General features: G+C 34.2%; 2 protein-coding genes and 1 pseudogene across 3 annotated transcripts; all 3 read left to right on the forward strand.

Annotated features, from left to right (window-relative positions):
• The first annotated feature begins 2,105 nt into the window (after positions 1 to 2,105).
• Positions 2,106 to 3,850, forward strand: LOC132278300 (pentatricopeptide repeat-containing protein At2g29760, chloroplastic-like; annotated as a pseudogene).
• Positions 3,851 to 8,728: 4,878 nt separating this feature from the next.
• Positions 8,729 to 9,514, forward strand: LOC132278301 (uncharacterized). Its single transcript, XM_059780100.1, has one exon. The coding sequence runs from the start codon at positions 8,729 to 8,731 to the stop codon at positions 9,512 to 9,514; it is 786 nt and encodes a 261-aa protein (XP_059636083.1).
• Positions 9,515 to 15,190: 5,676 nt separating this feature from the next.
• LOC132276591 (subtilisin-like protease SBT4.14) lies at positions 15,191 to 19,734 on the forward strand. Of its 2 annotated transcripts, XM_059778079.1 has the most exons (12): positions 15,191 to 15,209; positions 15,513 to 15,629; positions 15,768 to 15,880; positions 16,049 to 16,146; positions 16,226 to 16,369; positions 16,464 to 16,569; positions 16,991 to 17,516; positions 17,691 to 17,788; positions 17,932 to 18,162; positions 18,285 to 18,393; positions 18,503 to 18,716; positions 19,006 to 19,734. In XM_059778079.1, exons 2-12 carry the CDS (start codon positions 15,531 to 15,533, stop codon positions 19,539 to 19,541), a joined length of 2,274 nt encoding a protein of 757 aa, XP_059634062.1. In that variant the 5' UTR covers positions 15,191 to 15,209; positions 15,513 to 15,530; the 3' UTR covers positions 19,542 to 19,734. The 2 variants fall into 2 exon arrangements, with proteins under 2 accessions (XP_059634062.1, XP_059634063.1); XM_059778080.1 differs by lacking the exons at positions 16,049 to 16,146; positions 16,226 to 16,369; positions 16,464 to 16,569.
• The last annotated feature ends 872 nt before the right edge of the window (positions 19,735 to 20,606 follow it).

A 20,606-nucleotide genomic window follows, 5' to 3' on the forward strand; every position in this document is an offset into this window, starting at 1 on the left:
ATATAACTCTATCATCTTGGATATATAAAATATTATATATCTATACATACGATTTTTTGTGAAAGAGGGAGAGCAAGAGAGATAGAGAGATCTGACTTGGCGTGCCTTCTACAGTAGCCAGGAAAAAGGACGGTGATCAACCAATTGCGTAAAAGGAAAGTTTAGCAATTTCCAGGCAAGTTAATCTTGCTTTATATTTTTATATATGTTTAAGACTTGATTTATAAAAAAATTCTTAGAAAATTAATCTAGCATGTTCTAGCAAATTTTAGCTAATTATTTGATTAAAATCTATGATCAGTGGTTGTATGAAATCGATGAGCAGATTATTAGGTGGGTGTTAATTCACTGTTTGTTATTTAAAAATAAATAAATAAAATGCAATACGAAATTGTAGATGTAATTGTGATGTATCTATATATACGTTCATGTAGGTTCTAATAAATGTAAACCTTGCACTGTATTAGAGCACTTAAGATATTTGTTTGTCTATGATGGATTATTCAGATTAATTAAATGTTGATAGTAAGTATTTACATGTGTTGAATTGGTACTGGATTAGGAACTTATTGGATCATTATTAATGAGAACCAGTAATGGTGACTTATTTTATGAGTTCAAGATCACTTATATTTATATACAGATCTGTATATATATAGGTACATTTTATTCATGTTCTTCTTAGATAGATTGGCGTTATTGTATGTATCTATGGTTATACATTTATTATGAGATTTGAGTAAATATTAGAACTAACTTTAAAGACTTGATTCAATTGGTTGCTACATTTAATTAATGGAATTGAATTAGACATGGAACATAACCTTAAATTTGGTATTTAAATTTGTATATAATTATCTGGAAACCTTCACGTATAAATGAACGCTGTTTAGTTTTATATAAAAAATAATAATTAATTATCAGTATGGATCTCAGTAATTGATCAGTTGAAGAAGTAGAACTATATATATGAGTAGTATTAGCATAACTCATGATAACTTAATGCTTGTATATATATATATATATATATTGAGTGATATATATAAATATACCTCTAATTCACTATAATTATATTATCTGTATCATTAAGCTTACATGAACTTTGTAAAGAATACGCTTGATGACCTTGGTTACTGGATGGATTTGATGACTTATACTGGGTTTTCTTTGAACTTTCATTTGTGATTCCCTTATTAGTTGATTACTGCAAGCGGTATGATTAGTTTAATAACCACATGATTAAGGGTCAGTCTAAGTCGTGGTTGGGGTATGATATTAAAGTGATAACATAATATTTTTAGCGTAATTAACCTAAATTTATGATTATAAGTGGATTAGTCGGAGGGGTAGTCCGGGGCTGACCCTATGATGACTTTTGGGTATGGTCAGGGACCTGCCTAATTGGGAGTGCACTACCCTTTTATTATGGCCATGGGTCTAATGAGCCCTTATTGTGTGGACGTGATTAGTGATCATCTGGGAGTAGACGTACAATCTAACCACACGTGTGTTTTTGGTAGTCAAGGGCTATACGATTCACACCATTTTATTGGACGGGAGCCCGAGGCTCATGTTAGATATGCGGATTTATTAAAAATAAATGATGGTTATTTATTGAGTTTATAATTAACTGGGATATGCATATTTAATTAATGCATTTATTGAGTTCCTTATACATATGGGAATACAAGGTAAGGTTAGCTTGCGGAACGATGATTGTATTTAGCATTTTTTTTATTGAGCTTGTGAGCTTACCTCATTATCACATTTCAGGTGCTCATAGAGTAGGAACGTGATTGAGACACATGACATGGACGGATTTTAGCTCGTTGCACATTTACTTATTTATTTTACTCGGTTTTCCTTTATTATGATCAGTGTAAGAGACCTTGTATAATTGATTTAGTGGTTTTGGATTTTTTTTATCAAGATAGAGGAAATTTCCCTTCTATTCATTATTTATATAAATTTGTCGGACTCTCATGTCTAATAAAATTTATGAAGAGATTCATCGTAATTCTATTTATGGTGAATGTATGTTGGGAATCGGTGAAATTATACTTTATATTTTTATGCAGAACAAGTAATTCTTATGTTAAAATTTGATGCGTGACACCCTCAACCCCAAGCAACTAAACCAAATCCAAGCCTACATTGTCAAGTCTCCCCAACCCCACTTTTTAAACTCATTGCTTGGCTGCTTCACACACTCATCCACCCCCTCGTCCTCTACAACCAAATGCTCCACCACCCAACTTCACACAACCACTTCACATTCACCATTGCCCTCAAGGCATGTTCTTTGGTCCATGCAATCTCAAATGGTCTTGAAATCCATGCTCGCATCTTCAAATCCGGCCTTTCTTCCGACATTTTCATCCAAAGTTCCTTAATCCATTTCTATGTTGTAGAAAATGGCATTGTTTCGGCTTGTCGAATATTCGACGCCATAGCTCATCCTGATGTTGTTTCATGGACTTCGATTATTTCAGGGCTTTCTAAGTGTGGTTTTGAAGGGAAAGCCATTGCTAAGTTTTCGTCCATGGACGTAAAACCTAATTCTTCCACACTTGTTAGTCTTGTGTCTGCATGTTCAGGCATAAAATTCATTAAATTTGGTAAAGCTGTTCAAGGGTATGTTTTAAAGCAACAATTCAATGAAGAGAATGTCATTTTGGACAATGGTCACAATGCAGTACTGGATTTGTATATGACATGCGGGTCATTGGAAGCTGCACGATATCTGTTTGTGAATATGCCTAAGAGAGATGTTTTTACTTGGACTATAATGGTGGGGGGTCTAAATAAAAGAGGGTTTTGTGAAGAGGCGGTTAGGGTTTTTCAAGATATGGTGGAAAGAGGAGAAGTTGAGCCTAATGAGGCCACCATAGTTAGTGTGCTGACGGCGTGTTCTTCGCTTGGTGCCTTGAGTTTGGGTCGATGGGTTCACAACTATTTGATTTCGCAACAAGATCTTACAGTGAATGGAAATCTGGGAAATGCATTGATCAACATGCACTCCAAGTGTGGTGACATGGATATGGCCTCTCAGGTGTTCAACATGCTTAGTTGCAAGGATATAGTGTCATGGAGTACCATCATTAGTGGCATGGCCATGAACAGCCTTGGCGAGCATGCTTTGCCACTCTTCTCGCTCATGCAAGTTCACAGGGTAGCTCCTGACAATGTAACCTTTATGAGGGTGTTATCTGCTTGCAGACGTACATGCACGGATGATTGATCAAGGGTTGATGTTCTTTAAAGCCATGATCAATGTGTATGGGATTGTACCCCAAATGCAGCATTATGCTTGCATGGTTGATATGTATGGTCGGGCAGGGCTGTTGGAGAAAGCAGAGGATTTCATAAAAGAAATGCCGGTGGAAGTAGATGGACCGGTTTGGGGAGCATTGCTTAATGCTTGCAAAAGTTATGGAAATGAGGAGATGTTAGAGCGGATCACCCTGTGTCTTCCTAGGACCAAAGGTGTGAGCACCGGAACTTATGCTTTATTATCAAACACTTACGCTAGTTCTAGTAAGTGGGATGATGCTAATAAGATTCGAGATGAAATGCGAAACATGGGGTTGAAGAAGACGGCTGGATGTAGTTTGATTGAGGTTGATCATTGATGCATCTAATCCAGATCGAAGTCTCCTGATCACTTGAGTAAGTAGTACTGCTTAGCAAATTCAGAAAATTAGTCTGCAATTTTTGTCATTGGTTTTAACTGTAACAAAGGGGAAATGTCAAGTTTTGTACATTGAATGCCATGTTCATTTAATATCTTTTACTCTCTATTATTATTATTACTATTTTCCAAAACATATTAAAAAAAAAAAATACAACATTAACAGTATTTTGTAGTGAAACGCTGACTATCTTGCTGTCATCTGAGTGTAAATTCACCAATGTTTTGGGCTTTATTCATAGGCCTAATCTCGTTTATAACGCGAAAGTTTTATATTAAAACAGGCCTATTGCTAAATTCAGTTTGGAACTCTTGTTTACTTTTTAAAATGATTTGGACTTTATTCATAGGCCTGGAGAAACTTGCATCCAGAAAAAAATAAAAATAATAATAATAAAAATAAAAATAAAAATCGTTAGTAACTCGATTATAGATTGGGCCATTTAAGAAATTTTATTATTATTAGTTTTTCATTTGCAATCCATTTTATTGTTGTAAAATGTTTTACATCAATAAATTTTTTTCTATGTAATTTTTTATATGAAAGATATTCTTTAATTCTTAATTATCAGAGTTTAGGTTGAAAATTTAAAATTATTTATATGAGATTTAGAGTTCGAAAATTGGTAGAGAAGAAGTGAACTAATAACAAAAAAAAAATACCATTAATGTTAAATTGGTAGAAAATTTAATGTTTTTTATTTTTTTATTTTTTTTCTGGAAGAACAAACGTGGAAACATGCCACTTCTCCTTGTCTGTATCATTAGTATGGGCTAGTAAATGGATCCTCCACTAACTTCACAATTCAACTGTATTTTCTTCTGGTTCACTGTTGATCATACGACTATGAGTGAGTGGGCCAAAAAAGAAAAAGAAAACAGAAAGACATAAAAGGCATATTAACTTTTTAATTATTTTACTTTTTATCCAACCAAACTATATGGAAGGAGTTCTATGCTTTACTAATTAAGATATTGGATAATATTTATAAGACTTGTAGTGGCGGTATCTGTTGTAGTCACAATATAACAGATTTTGATAAAATCAGTATAAATTGACCGAATTGATCGGTATGGAACTCTTAAAAAAGAGTCGCGTATTGACGAATACGATGAAACATGCATAATTCACATTAGTCGTGTATTGGAATTTTGAACATTTATGTGTTGATGAAGTTCTTGAAGTTGAAGGTATCGCAAGGTTATGTTCAATTTTGTGTAATCAAAGCTTTAGAATTTAAATTAGTTGAATTGAAAAAAAGTTTAGTTTAATTTTATGAATTGCTTTTTTTTTTTTTTTTTTTTTTTTTTTTTTTTTTTTTTTTTTAATTTTATCATTTTCAATTCCAAAACTCCAATTCCACCAATAGCCCATAAAAATTATTCAAAGGAATTCCCCGCAAAAAAATTCCCCGCTCTAGCAGTTCAATTTTACAACTAAATTATATAAAATCAAATGGTCAAACACCATAAAATCAAATTAAACTCTAATATGATATAAATTCTTTCGATCCACATGGTCCATGATATGATGATTGTTGAACCTAGGTAAGTCCAATAAATTTGTTTGAGAAGATAGTGAAAAAAGAATGTGTTAGAAAACGAAATTTTTTTTTGAAGCATTTTAACTCTCCTAGGGTTATTCAAAATATATAATTAACAAATTTTGGAATAATTTTGAATATCCAATACATTAGATTAATTAATGTATTGTGAAATATGTCTGATAAATCTAAGGTTATGATTATTTGGTGAAAATCAATACAAATTTGAGAATTTTTAAAAAGTCACATAATTATAATGTCATGCCAATTATAGCCCTAATGCACCACCTCACCGGCTCACCCCAGCTAGACATGGTTCGGCTCTCTGCTTTTGATATTAATTATGCCCAAATTGCTTCAGCTTAACTACTAGATGGTTGTATATTTTTTGATAGGGGCCTTCATGGACGCTGCTGTTGTCGAAGGGGTCTTGTCCAGGCCGCCTCGCATTTAGATGGGAATGGGGTGGACATAAATAGGTGGGTAAATAATATTACTCAATAACTTATGTTTTTAAGTAATTGATAGGCGTTCAATCCGTTATAATGCCGGTTTGCATCAAGTGTGTATATATGGGTGTAGGCCACTTGAAAAAAAGAAGGAGAAATTATACAAACCACCCTCAAGGTTTCCTTCTCTTGCATTCGGATAGAAGTTGGCGCTATAAATTGGTCAACTACCCTTGTAGTTTTATTCACTTGACATATGACATCTAGTGAAGGGATAAAAAAATATTTGGACCAAAATAACCTTAAAGCTCAATTATTAAACTGAAATTACTATATTTATTTTGACAAAAAAAACTTTTTTTGTTTGGACAAATTTGACCTCACTATATACTGCCACATCATAAAAAAATATGGGTATTCATGTAATTTCAAAAACCAAAACACTTATCCTAATCTTATCGAACTTAACCGCCGCAATTGGGTCTAAGTGTCAAAACTTCACCTATTTCTCCAATATGGCTTCGTCAGCTATGGTGTTTTGATGGTGGTGGTGGTGGTGGTTTGGAGGTGAGGATAGTGGTGGTGGTGGTGGTTTGGAGGTGAGGATAGTGGTGGTGGCGCCACAAGTTGCGATGGTAGCGATAGTGGTTCGTTTGCCCGCAAATAGTGTGGCGATGATGGCTCGCCGTCAAATTTGCTCCACTAGAAGCCACCACCCAACTGGGTCTGACCCAAAACCTTGATCTACAACACCAAACCCATGATTGAATTCCAAGTGTTGTCCATAGCTAGTTTGCAACAACATGTTTACACAAACCACCTTCGAGCCGTCAACACAATCCATATTGTTGACACAACAATAAAACTTAGTGTCGTGTTTGGAATTGCCAAGACAATGGTTTTGGAAGAAAATATTCTAATAAAACAACCAAGAAACAATCACACTAGACAAAAAGAAGACACTTTTCCAATAGTGAGGGTCATACATTTTGGTCAAAGAATTGAAAGATTGATAAGCTCGATTAAATGTAAGATTTGAATCTTGCTTGTCTCTGTTATCTAATAAACCGAACATAGCATTGATTTATATACATATGTATTAGATAAACAGTTATTTTTGAGTTGCAAGAATATGATGACATGAATCCATATAGAGAGGGAGAAAGAGAACCTTCAACAGTAAACCCATATTGGAAAGAAGCATGCATTATCTACAAGGAGGGGCAAAAATGTAATTTAATAATACCATATCCCTTCTACATATTTTCTTTAAACCAACCCAAGGTCATATAGGTAAATTCATGTTGATGCACTAAGGTCAAATGGTCAAGTAGGGTCTTCCTGTAGCAAAAAAAAAAAAAGAAAAAGAAAAAAGAAAAGTAGGATCTTCCTGTTATATGGTGCCTACTATCGTATTACTGCACGAGATGAAAACTTGGAGGGTATTTTCTGTAATTTGCCCAAAAAAAATGCTAGAAATGGTTAGAGATCCTTGGATTGTAGGAGCCGATTTCATGTTAAGATACATATCCAACAGTACAACTTTGTTTCACAAATAACTTAGTGCACTGTCTATGCTTGCTCATTTTGCTTTTTGCAAGTGAATTTTATTGTCGAAACTTAAATGAAAACAAAATGAGGAATTAGTACACACACTCAGCTAAATAGATTCTAAAAGCCAGGGAGGAAAGAAGCTAGCTTAACAACAAAGAGGATACTCTTAAATTGTAATTCTACTTTTTTTTGAAAGAATTTGATTTTTTGGTGTGGAGAAATATTTTAATGAATGAGAATTACTTTTTTTGCACTTATAATATTTTGTTATTTGTGTGATCAACCAATTATATCTTGTTATATGAGTAAAAATAATTTATTTTAGTGAAATCCTATCATTACGTGTCAGTTATCTAATCTTGTGCCTTCCTTGTACATCATCCAAGCTTTTCACACATTTGGAGTGGGCTAGAAGACAGACATTGATGATGATAAGTTCATGCACATTAACTTGGAAAATTAAAATTCACCAGTAGACAGACAGACCACTCCAACATTATATGGTCCCAATTAAACCATCAAAAGTTGCTACTCTTTTACGAGGACGGCATGTAACACGTTGAGGGACAAGTCTTGGACCACATAAAGAAACTCTTGAAAAACACTAAAAAGCCATTTTCGAAGAGACATTTACCAATATTGGCCCTTCTCCATCCACTCACAATGCTATGGTTATAGCATCCAAAGGAGTGGAGATCAATGTCGCACCTATGAGTCTCTATTTTTCTCATGCTTGGCAGAAGCAAAGCTTCAAGGTTATGGTGAAGGCGCAACCCATGTCTAAGGATGAATATATAATTTCAGCTTCGCTCTCATGGAGAAGATCTGGTCATGTTGTTAGAAGTCCAATTGTTATTTATCAATGAGATGACCATTAATGAGATAAATATATACTTTACAAAACATACTTTCGTCCAGCCACACTCCATCCTGTCCCACCCCGCTTAATAAACAGTTCTAGACAAGAATGAGCTAGCTATACTAAATAGGGATGTGGATGTCGTTCTCTGTTCCAAACCGTCGCGTTAGCATCCTAATTTCTAACTCTCCTAGAATTAATCAAGATATATAATTCAGTAATTTTAGAACAAATTTGAAATATCCACATCAGATTCATTAAAGAATTAAAGTTTGAGAGATAAATCTAATGTTTTGATTATTTGTTGAAAATATCAATATGAATTTGAAAGGTGACAGAATGATGTTGTCATGCCAATTAGAGCCCTAATGGCCACATTTCAAAAAATAAAACTCACCTGTAGACAATTTCTAAATTATTATGCGGTCCCAATTAAGCAATCATAGGACGATACTACTTCTGGATGGCATATTGGCATGTAACACGTAGGGACATGTCATGGGACACAACCCAGAGTCTCATGACTCAAAGCCCTTTGTTTGCTTCCATATTTTTCATCTTCCTCACCTCGTGCCACAATTTGCACTATTGAGGTCAATAATTCATAACCTTCTGCCCCCTTACCCTTAGAATGGATGCTGAACTAATTTCAAACTCTATGTGGAATGTTCATTCTAAGGTCAAAGGTTTCATTCGACATAGCCAATGGAGGGTTCCTCTTCTTTTCAGGAACCTTGTTAATTTGAATATTGAGGAGCTGCCAGGCATCAATGCTAATGGTAGGGATAAGGTATCCTGGACCTTGTCTCCTACAGGTAATTTTAGTTTGAAGCATACCTGTAATGCTCTTCTCCCTCTTGCCCCATTATCTACTTGGAACAACATTTTGTGGTTCTCCAAACACATTCCGAGACATGCCTTTGTCTCTTGGCTTGCTCTTCACAATAGACTGTATACCAAGGACAGATCCTCCACAGGTCATAGAGAAGTTTCTACATTATGCAGTTTATGTATGAATGAGGATGAAACCCATGAGCATTTGTTCTTTAAATGCAGTTTCTCCTCCTACATTTGGGATCATGTTCAACATACATGTGGTCTTTACTGTGGTGAGCGTAATCACACATTCATTGCCAGATGGATTGACAATGTTTGGAATGACAATTGCAATTTTATGGATGCCATTACAGTTAGACTTTGTTTTTCTGCTGCTATCTATTTTATATGGAAGGAAAGGAACAAACGTACCTATGCTGGGATTATGTCTTCCCCTCGCGCTGTGTGGAAGCTTATTGAAAACTGTATTCGTAGCTGGCTTCTCTCCATGAGATCCAAAGACTCTAGAAGATCTCGGAGTGTGGCTGCGGATTGGAGACTACCGAGTGTAGTCATTGATAGCAATACTGGAACTGACTGAGTTTGTTCTTTGTTTGTGTCTCTGTATTGCTTGTCCCTCTATTTTGATTTGTATAGAGGGCGTGTTTTGCCTTCGGGCTTGTTTGTTGGGCCTTAGTGCCTTGTTTGTTGTTTCTTTTTTGGGCTGCCCTTTTGGGTAGCTGTGTATTTGTTTGTTTGTCTGCTTTAAAAAAATTGATTTACCCAAAAAAAAAAAAAAAACAACAAAAAAAAAAAGAGAATATACCGTGCTTAAACCATATATGACACCATTAGTAATGATTTCATGATTTGTTATGACCTAAAATTATAAAATATCTCGCGCCATAAAAAAGTACATTTCACAATTATAATAATACATGCCATCTATATTGAATCCAGATTCCAAGTCTTCCTTCCTATTCAATTGCACTATTAGAACGATAGTGCATTATATTACGTCATAATGCAACATCTTAAATCCCAAATGTAATAACATTAATGCAATAAATATTAAAACGTACGCTACAATCATAAATTTAACATCTTTACGTAGTTATTGTGTTATCAATTTTGACAGACTGGTGCCCATTTTGGGCTAAAAGAAAAGATTTGTCATGTAATAAATTGGAATATCGATAGTTGGAATTAATTAAAATGAGTTGAACTTTACTAATGGTGTCATATTCTTTTGTTTGCCTATGGAATTTTGATAGACTGGTGCCCATTTTGGACTAAATGAAAAGATTTGTCATGTAATAGGCTGGTGTAATGACGTTGTAATGACATTTCATAATTATAATAATACATGTCATCAGGTCGTAAGTCTCCCTTCCCATTGAATTGCACTATCAAATTGATAGTGAATCATAATGCAACATGTTAATTCAATACCTTGCCGTCCTTCTCATGCATTGTCCCAAAAATTGGACCATAAAAAAATAAAAATAAACTTTAGCCATGATACTTGAGGAGTAGTAGGTCTATGTGAGAGTCGGTTTCAAAATAGAATCAACTAATTGCAAGAGTTTCACTTTCACTTTATTATGTTGATCTTGTGAAAGTCACAGACTAGTTCCATTCCTAACTAAGTGAGTTCAGATCGCACTACATAATTTTTAAATATTTTCTTTAATCACTTTAAAGGTGTAGACCGTTGGTGGTATCATGAAGAGACTAGGATCCTCTATTATAAATGGATTCTACTGTACCCATATTGTAGTGCAAAAAAGTATATTTTCACCCCGTATCACTTCTCTGGATGATTAAAGGCATATGTGCGCACACTTCAAAAATTAAAGCTTACCCGTAGACCCCTCTTACATTATCATCCCCATGTGGTGGTACTAGGTGAGGGTGATTGAATGAGTGGATGAAAAATATGGAAGGAAACAAGGGGCTTTTGTTGTGTCCCAAGTCATGTCCCTTCATACATGGGGATGATAATGTAAGAGGGTCTACAGGTGAGCTTTAATTTTTGAAGTGTGCGTATATATGCCTTTAATCATCAAGATAAGTTATATTGGGCTGAAAATATATTTTTTTTGCACTACAATATGGGTACAATAAGATTCATTGACAGCATAGGATCCTAATCTTCTCATGATACCGCTAACTGTCTACGCCATTAATGTAACGAATGAAAATATTTAACAATTATGTAATGCAACCCGAACCCAGTTAGTTGGAGGAATGGAACTAGTCTGTGACTCTCGCATGATTGACATAATAAAGTAAAAGTAAAACTCTTGCAATTAGTTGATCTTATTTTGAATTTGACTCTCACAGACGTACTACTCCTCAAGTATCACGGCTGAAGTTTATTTATATTTTTTTATGGTCCAATTTTTGGGACATTGCATGAGAAGGACGGCAAGGTATTGAATTAACATGTTACATTATGATGCATTATAGATTTGATGGTGCAATTGAATGGGAAGGGAGACTTAGGATCTGGATCTTATATAGATGACATGTATTATTATTATTATAAAATATCATTATAACATCAATACAAAAGTACTTTTTTATGGCACAAGATATTTTGTAATTTTAGGCCATAAAAAATCATGAAACCATTGCTAATGGTGCCATATATGATTTAACCACGGTATATTCTTTTGTTTGCCTATGAATTACTGACCTCAATACTGCAAATTGTGGCTCGAGGTGAGGAAGATGAAAAATATGGAAGCAAACTAAGGGCTTTGAGTCATGAGATTTTGCGTTGTTTCCCATGACTTGTCCCTACGTGTTACATGCCAATATGCCATCCAGAAGTAGTATCGTACTATGATTGTTTAATTGGGACCACATAATAATCTAGGAATTGTCTACAGGTGAGTTTTATTTTTTGAAATGTGGCCACTAGGGTCTGATTGGCATGACAACATCATTCAGTCACCTTTTAAATTCGTATAGTTATTTTCAACAAATAATCAAAACTTTAGATTTATCTCTCATACTTTAATTCTTTAATGAATCTGATATGGATATTTCAAATTTGTTCTAAAATTAGTGAATTATAGGAAAGTTAAAACTTAGGATGCTAACGCGAGGGTTTGGAACAGGGAATTATAGATATTTTCAACAAATAATCAGAACTTTAGATTTATCTCTCATACTTTAATTCTTTAATGAATCTGATATGGATATTTCAAATTTGTTCTAAAATTAGTGAATTATAGGAAAGTTAAAAATTAGGATGCTAACGCGACGGTTTGGAACAGGGAACGACATCCACATCTCTATTTAGTATAGCTACCTCATTCCTATCTAGAACTGTTTATTAAGCAGGGTGGGACAGGATGGAGTGTGGTCGGAGAAAAATATGTTTTGTAAAGTATATATTCATCTCATTAATGGTCATCTCATTGATAAATAATAATTGGACTTCTGACAAAACGACTAGATCTTCTCCACGAGAGACACTTCAAGAATTTAAGCTCACCTGTAAACCCCCTTACATTATCATTTCACATGTGGTGGTACTAGGTGACGGTGATTGAATGAGTGCATGAAAAATATGGAACGAAACAAGGGGCTTTGGTTGTGTCCCCAAGGCTTGTCACTTCATATTTTTCATCCACTCATTCATCACGCTCACCTAGTACCACCATAATGAAATGTATGAAGGGACAAGCCTTGGGACGTATGAAGGTACAAGCCTTGGGACACAACCAAAGCCCCCTTTTTCATTATGGTGGTACTAGGTGAGGGTGATGAATGAGTGGATGAAAAATATGGGAGGAAACAAGGGGCTTTGGTTGTGTCCCAAGGATTGTCCCTTCATACACCAAAGCCCCTTGTTTCATTATTGACCTCAATAACGCAATGGTGGTACTAGGTGAGGGTGGTGAATGAGTGGATGAAAAATATGGAAGGAAACAAGGGGCTTTGGTTGTGTCCCAAGACTCGTCCCTTCATACATGGGGTCATTGGAAAACCAGAGAAAACAAATGATCTAGTGCTCGCACCACACCATTAATAGTGTATGAATGTTTAGCAATCCGGATTTCATGATAATTTTGGAGACTTAAAATTTACAAATTCTTTATTATTAAAACACTATTGTGATGTCACGTCATTCATGTGACATTCCACAATTATAATAATATATACATTTAATGCATACATTTAATGCATACTTTTTTTTAGATTGTCCATATAAAAATTTATGTCAATCTCATTAGTACATAATTAAGGCAATAATGATTCTCTCCTGTCCTTTGGTCGTTCTCATTCAGTGTCATCTTGTATACTATTAAAATTATAGTGTCCTGTCCTAGGAGTTTGGTCCAGCGGTAAGGAGAGGGACCCAGTTCTAATATGTCTAGGGTTCAACTCCCCAACGCTCCATTATATCTCCTGATTTAACGGTACTGTCGTTGTGGGACCGGTTGCAACACTCTCGGTTTGTAACTTGGGGCGGGGCCAAAAGGGCTCTGCCCAGGGGAGTTCCGAGTTCCAAAAAAAAAAAAAATTATAGTGTCATTCAGTGTCATCCTGCATACTATTAAAACTATATTGCAACACACTATATTTGATCGATCTCATTCAGTGTCATCTTGTGTACCATTAAAATTATATTGCAACACATTATATTATAATGCAAATCAATATTATAATGATGTAACACTCATGCAACATCAATACAACATATTTCTTTGTGTTATAACGCTGCAATACTATTAAATGTAAAATTCAACACCTTTTAATAATTATTGCATTTTCAATTTAAAATTATTGTGTGTCAATTTAAATTCACTGGACCATACAAGTCCTACAATTCTAGAAGTGAATAGTGTCTATATAACTTATAGGATTAAATATAAATTTGATATACATGAAAATTAGTCTTAGAAAAATAATATAAATATTGACCCACACGCATTAGACAGGTCCATCAATCAACACTACTGCTAGAAAAATAATGTACATTTTGATCCACAGCATCAATCAATATGTACTAAGTTACTTTAACCAAAAAATAAATAAATATGTACTAAGTTAATTTATCAGAGTATCTTCAGAAGTTTGTTAAAATATTCTTTTGTGTAAAATATACACCGTTACGTATGATGTGTAATTTTATTTATTTATTTATTTTTTTATCTCCAGTTTAAGATACACTGTCACGTCACCAATGTATAATATTATTGTGTATTTTATACAACTTTTTTACATAGCCATATCAGCATATTTCATTTATCCTCCCTCTTTATCATTACAATAATGAATTAACCCTATATTAAGTAGGTTTGTAAAAATTATATGAGGTCCAAACATGACACTAGTTAATTGTTATTGGAAAATATATTACAAAAATATATACACACAACATTTAGAGATGCTCATAGTCGACTAGTTTGGAAGTAATATTTATTTATATATTCTCAATTTTGATTGGACCATCATAAGATGTTGTAAAAACAGAGTCCGAGCCACCTATATATATATATATTTTTAATTCTGGGCTTAGAAATTAAATTATCATTTCTTTTGCCTATCCATTTTTCTGTTAATGTTAGCTTGGGTTTCTTGCTGTTAAAAGGGGAGACTAGCAGCAAGCTGGATGTCGAAAGAAGGATATATCCATTACTTTTCTTGTCTTCTTCCTCTTATCTTGACAGGTCTTGCAGCTGTTAATGGAGATCTGAAAAAAGGTGCACGCCACTACTTAAACTTCTCTTCCTTAATCCATATATCATGTTTAGCATTCCAGAATTCATGATGATTTGGAGACTAAAAATTTGCGAATTCTCCACCGCAATAATTAAAACACTATTGTGATGTCAGCTGAAGACATCATTCATGATGTTGCAATAACATTCCACAATTATAATATTAATGCATCTAGTGCATATTTTTTTGGATTGTACATATAAAACAGGATCTTCTTTATGACAATTTCATTCATATAGAATTAAGGCAACAATTCTCTCATGTTTCTGTCACATTAAAATAATATTGCAACACACTATTATAATGCAATGCAATGTTATAATGATGTAACACTCATGCAACAAATCTATATCCAAGATGCAACATCAATGCAATATATAATATATTTCATTGTGTTATAATGCTACAACACTATTAAATGTAAAATTCAATTTTCAATTTAAAATTGTTGTAGAAGAGAGAATCCTGATCTGTCTATATAAGTTATCTCTTTCAACTTACTTACTCCTCATTCCCGCATATTCATCAATTTACTTGGCCCGCTGTAAAGACAGGTAAATCTCTCCCCTCAAATTGATCTAATTACACTGGTCAATTCTTTTAGCTTCATGATGGCCTTTCTTAGTTTAATCTCTTTTTTTGCATTAATTAATTAAATCATCTTGATCTTATGATGTTTGTTTAATCATTCATAATATTAGTTTACAAGTACGAAGTTAAATCATTAGTAGACTAATATAAAAATAATATTTATACATTCCGAATTTTGATTGGACCATCATTAAATGTTGTAAATAGAGTCTCCGATCAGCCTATATATATATATAATGTTAGCTTGGGTTTCTTGCTATTAATAGGGAAGACTAGCAGCAAGGATGTGGAAAGATGCATATATCCATTACTTTCTACTCTCTTCCTGTCTTCTTTCTCTTACCTTGACAGGTCTTGTAGCTGTAAATGGAGATCTGAAAAAGGTGCATCTCACAACTTAAACTTCTCTTCCTTAATTTATAGTTATATAATCATTTTAAAAAAAAAATCATTCTATATCAATTAATATTAAAAATATTATACATACTTAAATAAAATCATATAATTATATTAACTTGCAGGAATTTTACATAGTTTTCTTGAGAGATCGTCCACCCTTCTCAAGAGATCGTCCACTTGACGAGGAATCTTTATTTAAGTCACACATTGATATCCTCTCAACATTGAAGGGAAGGTTCGTTGATTGAGCCACTTTCTTTTTTTCTTTTTTTATCTCTTTTTCTTCTTGTTTTGCTGTTTATGTCCATACACACACACACACAAATGTGCATACATATATTATTGTATGTATATGTATATATCTAGATGGGTTCACATGTGTGTTCATATACTATTGAAACAGTGATGTCGATGCTAAGGAGTCCCATGTGTATAGCTATACCAAAATTTTCAATGCATTTGCAGCAAAACTATCTGGAGATGAAGTCAAAAAGTTATCCAGTATGTGTAAAACTTCTTTTATATGATTCTTTTATGTTTAGTTATTACATAATAATTATATCTATTTATGAATTTTTAGGCATGGACGAGGTGCTTACTGTTTTCAAAAATCAATATAAAAAACTGCATACGACTAGATCGTGGGACTTCCTTGATTTTCCTCAATCAGTAAGAAGAAATTTGAAAATGGAAAGCGACATTATTGTTGGTGTACTAGATACAGGTTAGAAATGTTGTGTGTGTGTGTGTGTTTGTGTATTCAATTTGATGAAATTTTTTGGAAGCTGACACGTCTATTAATTACGTGTCATGACTAGGTATAACTCCAGATTCAGAGAGTTTTAAGGATGATGGATTAGGTCCTCCCCCGACAAGATGGAGAGGAAGTTGTGGGCCCTTTGCTAAATTTTCAGGATGCAATAAGTAAATTCGTTTTCTTAATTAAATATTTCATTAATTTCGAATCACTGGTCATATATATCATTATTTTTTCAAAGCAACCTCTCGAATTATAGTTGTCAAACACATTATATGATTCAAAGTGAATGGTGAGGGGAATAAAATAGTTCAGATGTTAATTATAGAAACTTGTGAAGTAGATTGTAAAGATATTTTGTGAGAATTAGTCCGTTCAATGAATCTATGATGTATTTTCTTTTGCTTCGTTTTTTTTAACAATGCTACAATGAATCTTTGATGTATTAATTTTTTGTTGCCAACAATGGACAGTTAACACAGATTACCAACCAACCAAAACAAAACAAAACAAGCAACAGAGCAAGCGAGTAGTGGTTTGTATTTTGATGATGAGCTTTTTTTAATTAGTGTTGGTGTTATGTTATAGCAAGCTTATAGGAGCCAAATTCTTCAAGTTAGACCAAGAACAACCACTCCCAGTTGGGGAAATATTGTCGCCTGTAGATGTGGTTGGCCATGGGACCCATGTATCATCAACAGCTGTGGGACGTCTTGTAGCAAATGCAAGCGTATATGGACTTGGTAGAGGGACTGCACGCGGAGCAGTGCCGTCGGCGAGATTTGCTATGTACAAGGTGTGCTGGGGTAGAGGCGAAGAGGGTGGTTGTTCAGATATGGACACTCTTGCTGCCATTGAAGCCGCTATCAGTGATGGTGTTGATATACTGTCCATGTCTCTTGGTGCTCAATCGAAAGATCTCTTGACCGTTGATGGAGTGGCTTCATTTTTGGCCATGAGAGCTGGTGTCATCACTGTTGCTTCTGCTGGAAATGATGGACCAACTCCCAGTACCGTCAAAAACCATGCACCCTGGATATTAACCGTGGCAGCTACTGGTATGGATCGACAATTCAGGAGCAAAGTTGTATTAGGCAATGGAAAAACCACTTCAGTAAGCATTATTTATTTAATTAATAATATTATATATTCAGCTACTGGTATGTTTGACTGATTGATCTATAGCTCTAATAGCTAGTTAGCTGCTCTGCACTCAACCCAACTTATTTATTGCAGTCTTAATCATATCGTGAATTAAGTAGAATTAATTAATACATCGGCAACGCAGGGAAGGGGAGTAAACGCATTCAATACTAAGCGAAAAATGTACCCATTTGTTTTGGGGGCTGATGCAGCCAAAACATCTTCGACCAAGTTAAATGCAAGGTGTATATGCATCCATTAATTAAGCATTCAAGAAAATCAATATATATATATATATATATATATATATATATATATATATATATAATCTGCTTAATGAAGGCTTACTTTTTTAGAACTTAATTTATTGTGTGGTTTATATACAGTAATTGTATTGAAAACTCAATAGACCCTGTCAAGGTGAAAGGAAAGATTGTCTTGTGCAATTTAGTGTCGGAACTACCTGATTCTTATATCAAAAGCATTGGAGGGATTGGCACTATCAACAATTATGGTACCGGGATTCTTTACTATGACCTAATTTACATGGCACCTGGAACCACAGTGAATTCCACCGAAGCTGAACCCATTAGTGACTACTATTTACACTCTGTAAGGTATATCTATATTCTATTACGAGGCCACTGCTATATATACTATATTACAAGATTTATGAGGATATAAAATATTTGATTATTTAATATAAGAAGAAATGATTGGGTGTTTTTATGCCATTCAGATCACCATCTGCAGTGATATACAAGTCAGAAGAAGTTAAAATCCCAGCTCCATTTATGTCTCCTTCCTCATCTCGAGGTCCAAGTCCAGGATCAGAATACATTCTCAAGGTTTATGTGTGTGTGTGTTGGTGTTACTTTTAAGGGTTTGCACCTTCTTCCATACATAATTGGGCCTAGTAGTTAAATAAACTTGCTCATTTGATGTATTATGGAACAGCCTGATATTGCAGCTCCGGGTGTCGGCATCTTGGCAGCATACACCCCTTTGGTGACTCTTACTGGGCGTAAAGGTGACACCCAACATTCGAAATTCGCATTTGATACTGGAACTTCTATGGCATGTCCACACGTTAGCGGTGTAGCTGCCTATGTAAAGTCATTCCACCCGGATTGGCCCCCGGCTATAATAAAATCCGCTATAATGACAACTGGTAAGACCAACCTCCTATCTTCTCGTTTCTTTTTTGATTTTTAACTAAGTTGATCATCACCAATTTTTTTAGGATTTGAATTACTTATATTACAATGTAATTTCAAAAGTTTCCAAGCAATTTAAATAAGAATTACTTACAATAAAGTTTTCACTATAGTATAATTCATTTGTATAATCCTCATAAATTTGTTTATAATATGTTGAGAGGCTCGTGTACTTGGCTTAGCCCTTTTTATATAATTTTCATGCATGCTCTTAATTAAACTTTCTTGAAATATTTGTCAAAGCAACACCTTTGAGCCCAACAGTGGATAGTGATGCTGAATTTGGCTACGGTGCTGGCCAAATGAACCCAACCAAAGCAGTGAACCCCGGCCTAGTCTACAATATTGATAATGAAGAGGATTACATTCCATTTCTATGCCGGGAGGGCTACAGTGGATCCATTCTCACCTTATTATTCAGTGGAAATGTGAATTGCTCGGATTATTCTCCTCCAACAAGTTATGATGCTCTTAACTATCCCACTATGCAACTTCACTTGAAAAACACTCAACGCCCAACCACAGTCGTTTTCCAAAGGACAGTCACTAATGTTGGTCCTTCTCCATCCATTTACAATGCTACCATTATAGCACCCAAAGGAGTGGAAATCACTGTCAAGCCTATGAGTCTCTCCTTCTCTACTGCCTTCCAGGAGCGCAACTTCAAGGTCGTGGTGAAAGCGCAACCCATGTCTAAGGGTGTAAAAATAATTTCAGCTTCACTCTCATGGAGAAGCTCTAAACATGTTGTCAGGAGTCCAATTGTTATTTATCAATGAGAAGATCGACTTACCTGCAATGGATGGTGAAAATTTGTAAAAGATGAAGTGCATGATTAAAAATAAAAATGCACGATAATCCAATGTACGTGATTTAGGAATACTATGTTTGTGTGTGTATGTGTGTTTGTGAATATGTATTGCAACTCTATGAGACGTAAGATTTTTCGTGATGCAACTTGAATTGCCAATTTATCTAGTTTGTCACACTATATGGATTTTATTTTATTGAGGATTCCTCCATCAAGAAACTCCAATCTATAATTCAAGTGTATAAATCAATCAAATGGTGAAACACTTCCAAATCAAATAAAAATTAATAAGGACGTCATATATACCATGTTTTAATCCACACGGTCAACAGATAAGATGAGCCAAGGTGGGCCAAGGTGAGTATCAGCAAGAACACAGGGAATTTTTGAATTAGAAAAAGATGGAAGATTACATATAAACTAGGGCAAATAGTGAAATATGATAGACCAACATAAGGTTTTTGATTATTTGGGAATCGATTAATTAAAGTAAATTTTTTAAGGGGCAAGAAACACACACTCCACTTATGTAACTATATGAACTTGAACTATAAATTTTTTATTTTAAAAGGTGATGAAGTGCCATAAGATAACAAAACCTTCAGTCTTAATTAAAGTATCATAAAATATGTGAGATAAATCAAAGGTTTTGATTACTTTATCTAAATATCAATACAAATTTAAAAAATTGGCAGAACAGGTGTCCATTTTGAGATAAATGAGAAACAGAATCTCATGGCTCAAAGCCCCTCTGTTTGCTTCCATAATTTTCATCCACTCATTCATCACTCTCACCAAAGACCACAATTTACATCATTGAGGTCAATAATTCATAGGAAAACCAAAGAATATACATGACATTTTTTTTTTTTTTTTTCCCGGTAAATAAGTGAATAATTAAAATTGGACTTGGACTAAAACCAAAGAACATATATATAACACATTGTTTTAAAAAGAGTTCAGGAGTCGAAAAGATTCGGTTGGTTGGAGTTATAGACAAACCAAATACGGTCTTATTTTTTTAATTTCAAGA

This window comes from Cornus florida, unplaced genomic scaffold (assembly GCF_030987335.1).
Source record: "Cornus florida cultivar Cherokee Brave unplaced genomic scaffold, ASM3098733v1 CherokeeBrave_3.0.0_Hap2_Chr10, whole genome shotgun sequence".
NCBI lineage: Eukaryota > Viridiplantae > Streptophyta > Magnoliopsida > Cornales > Cornaceae > Cornus > Cornus florida.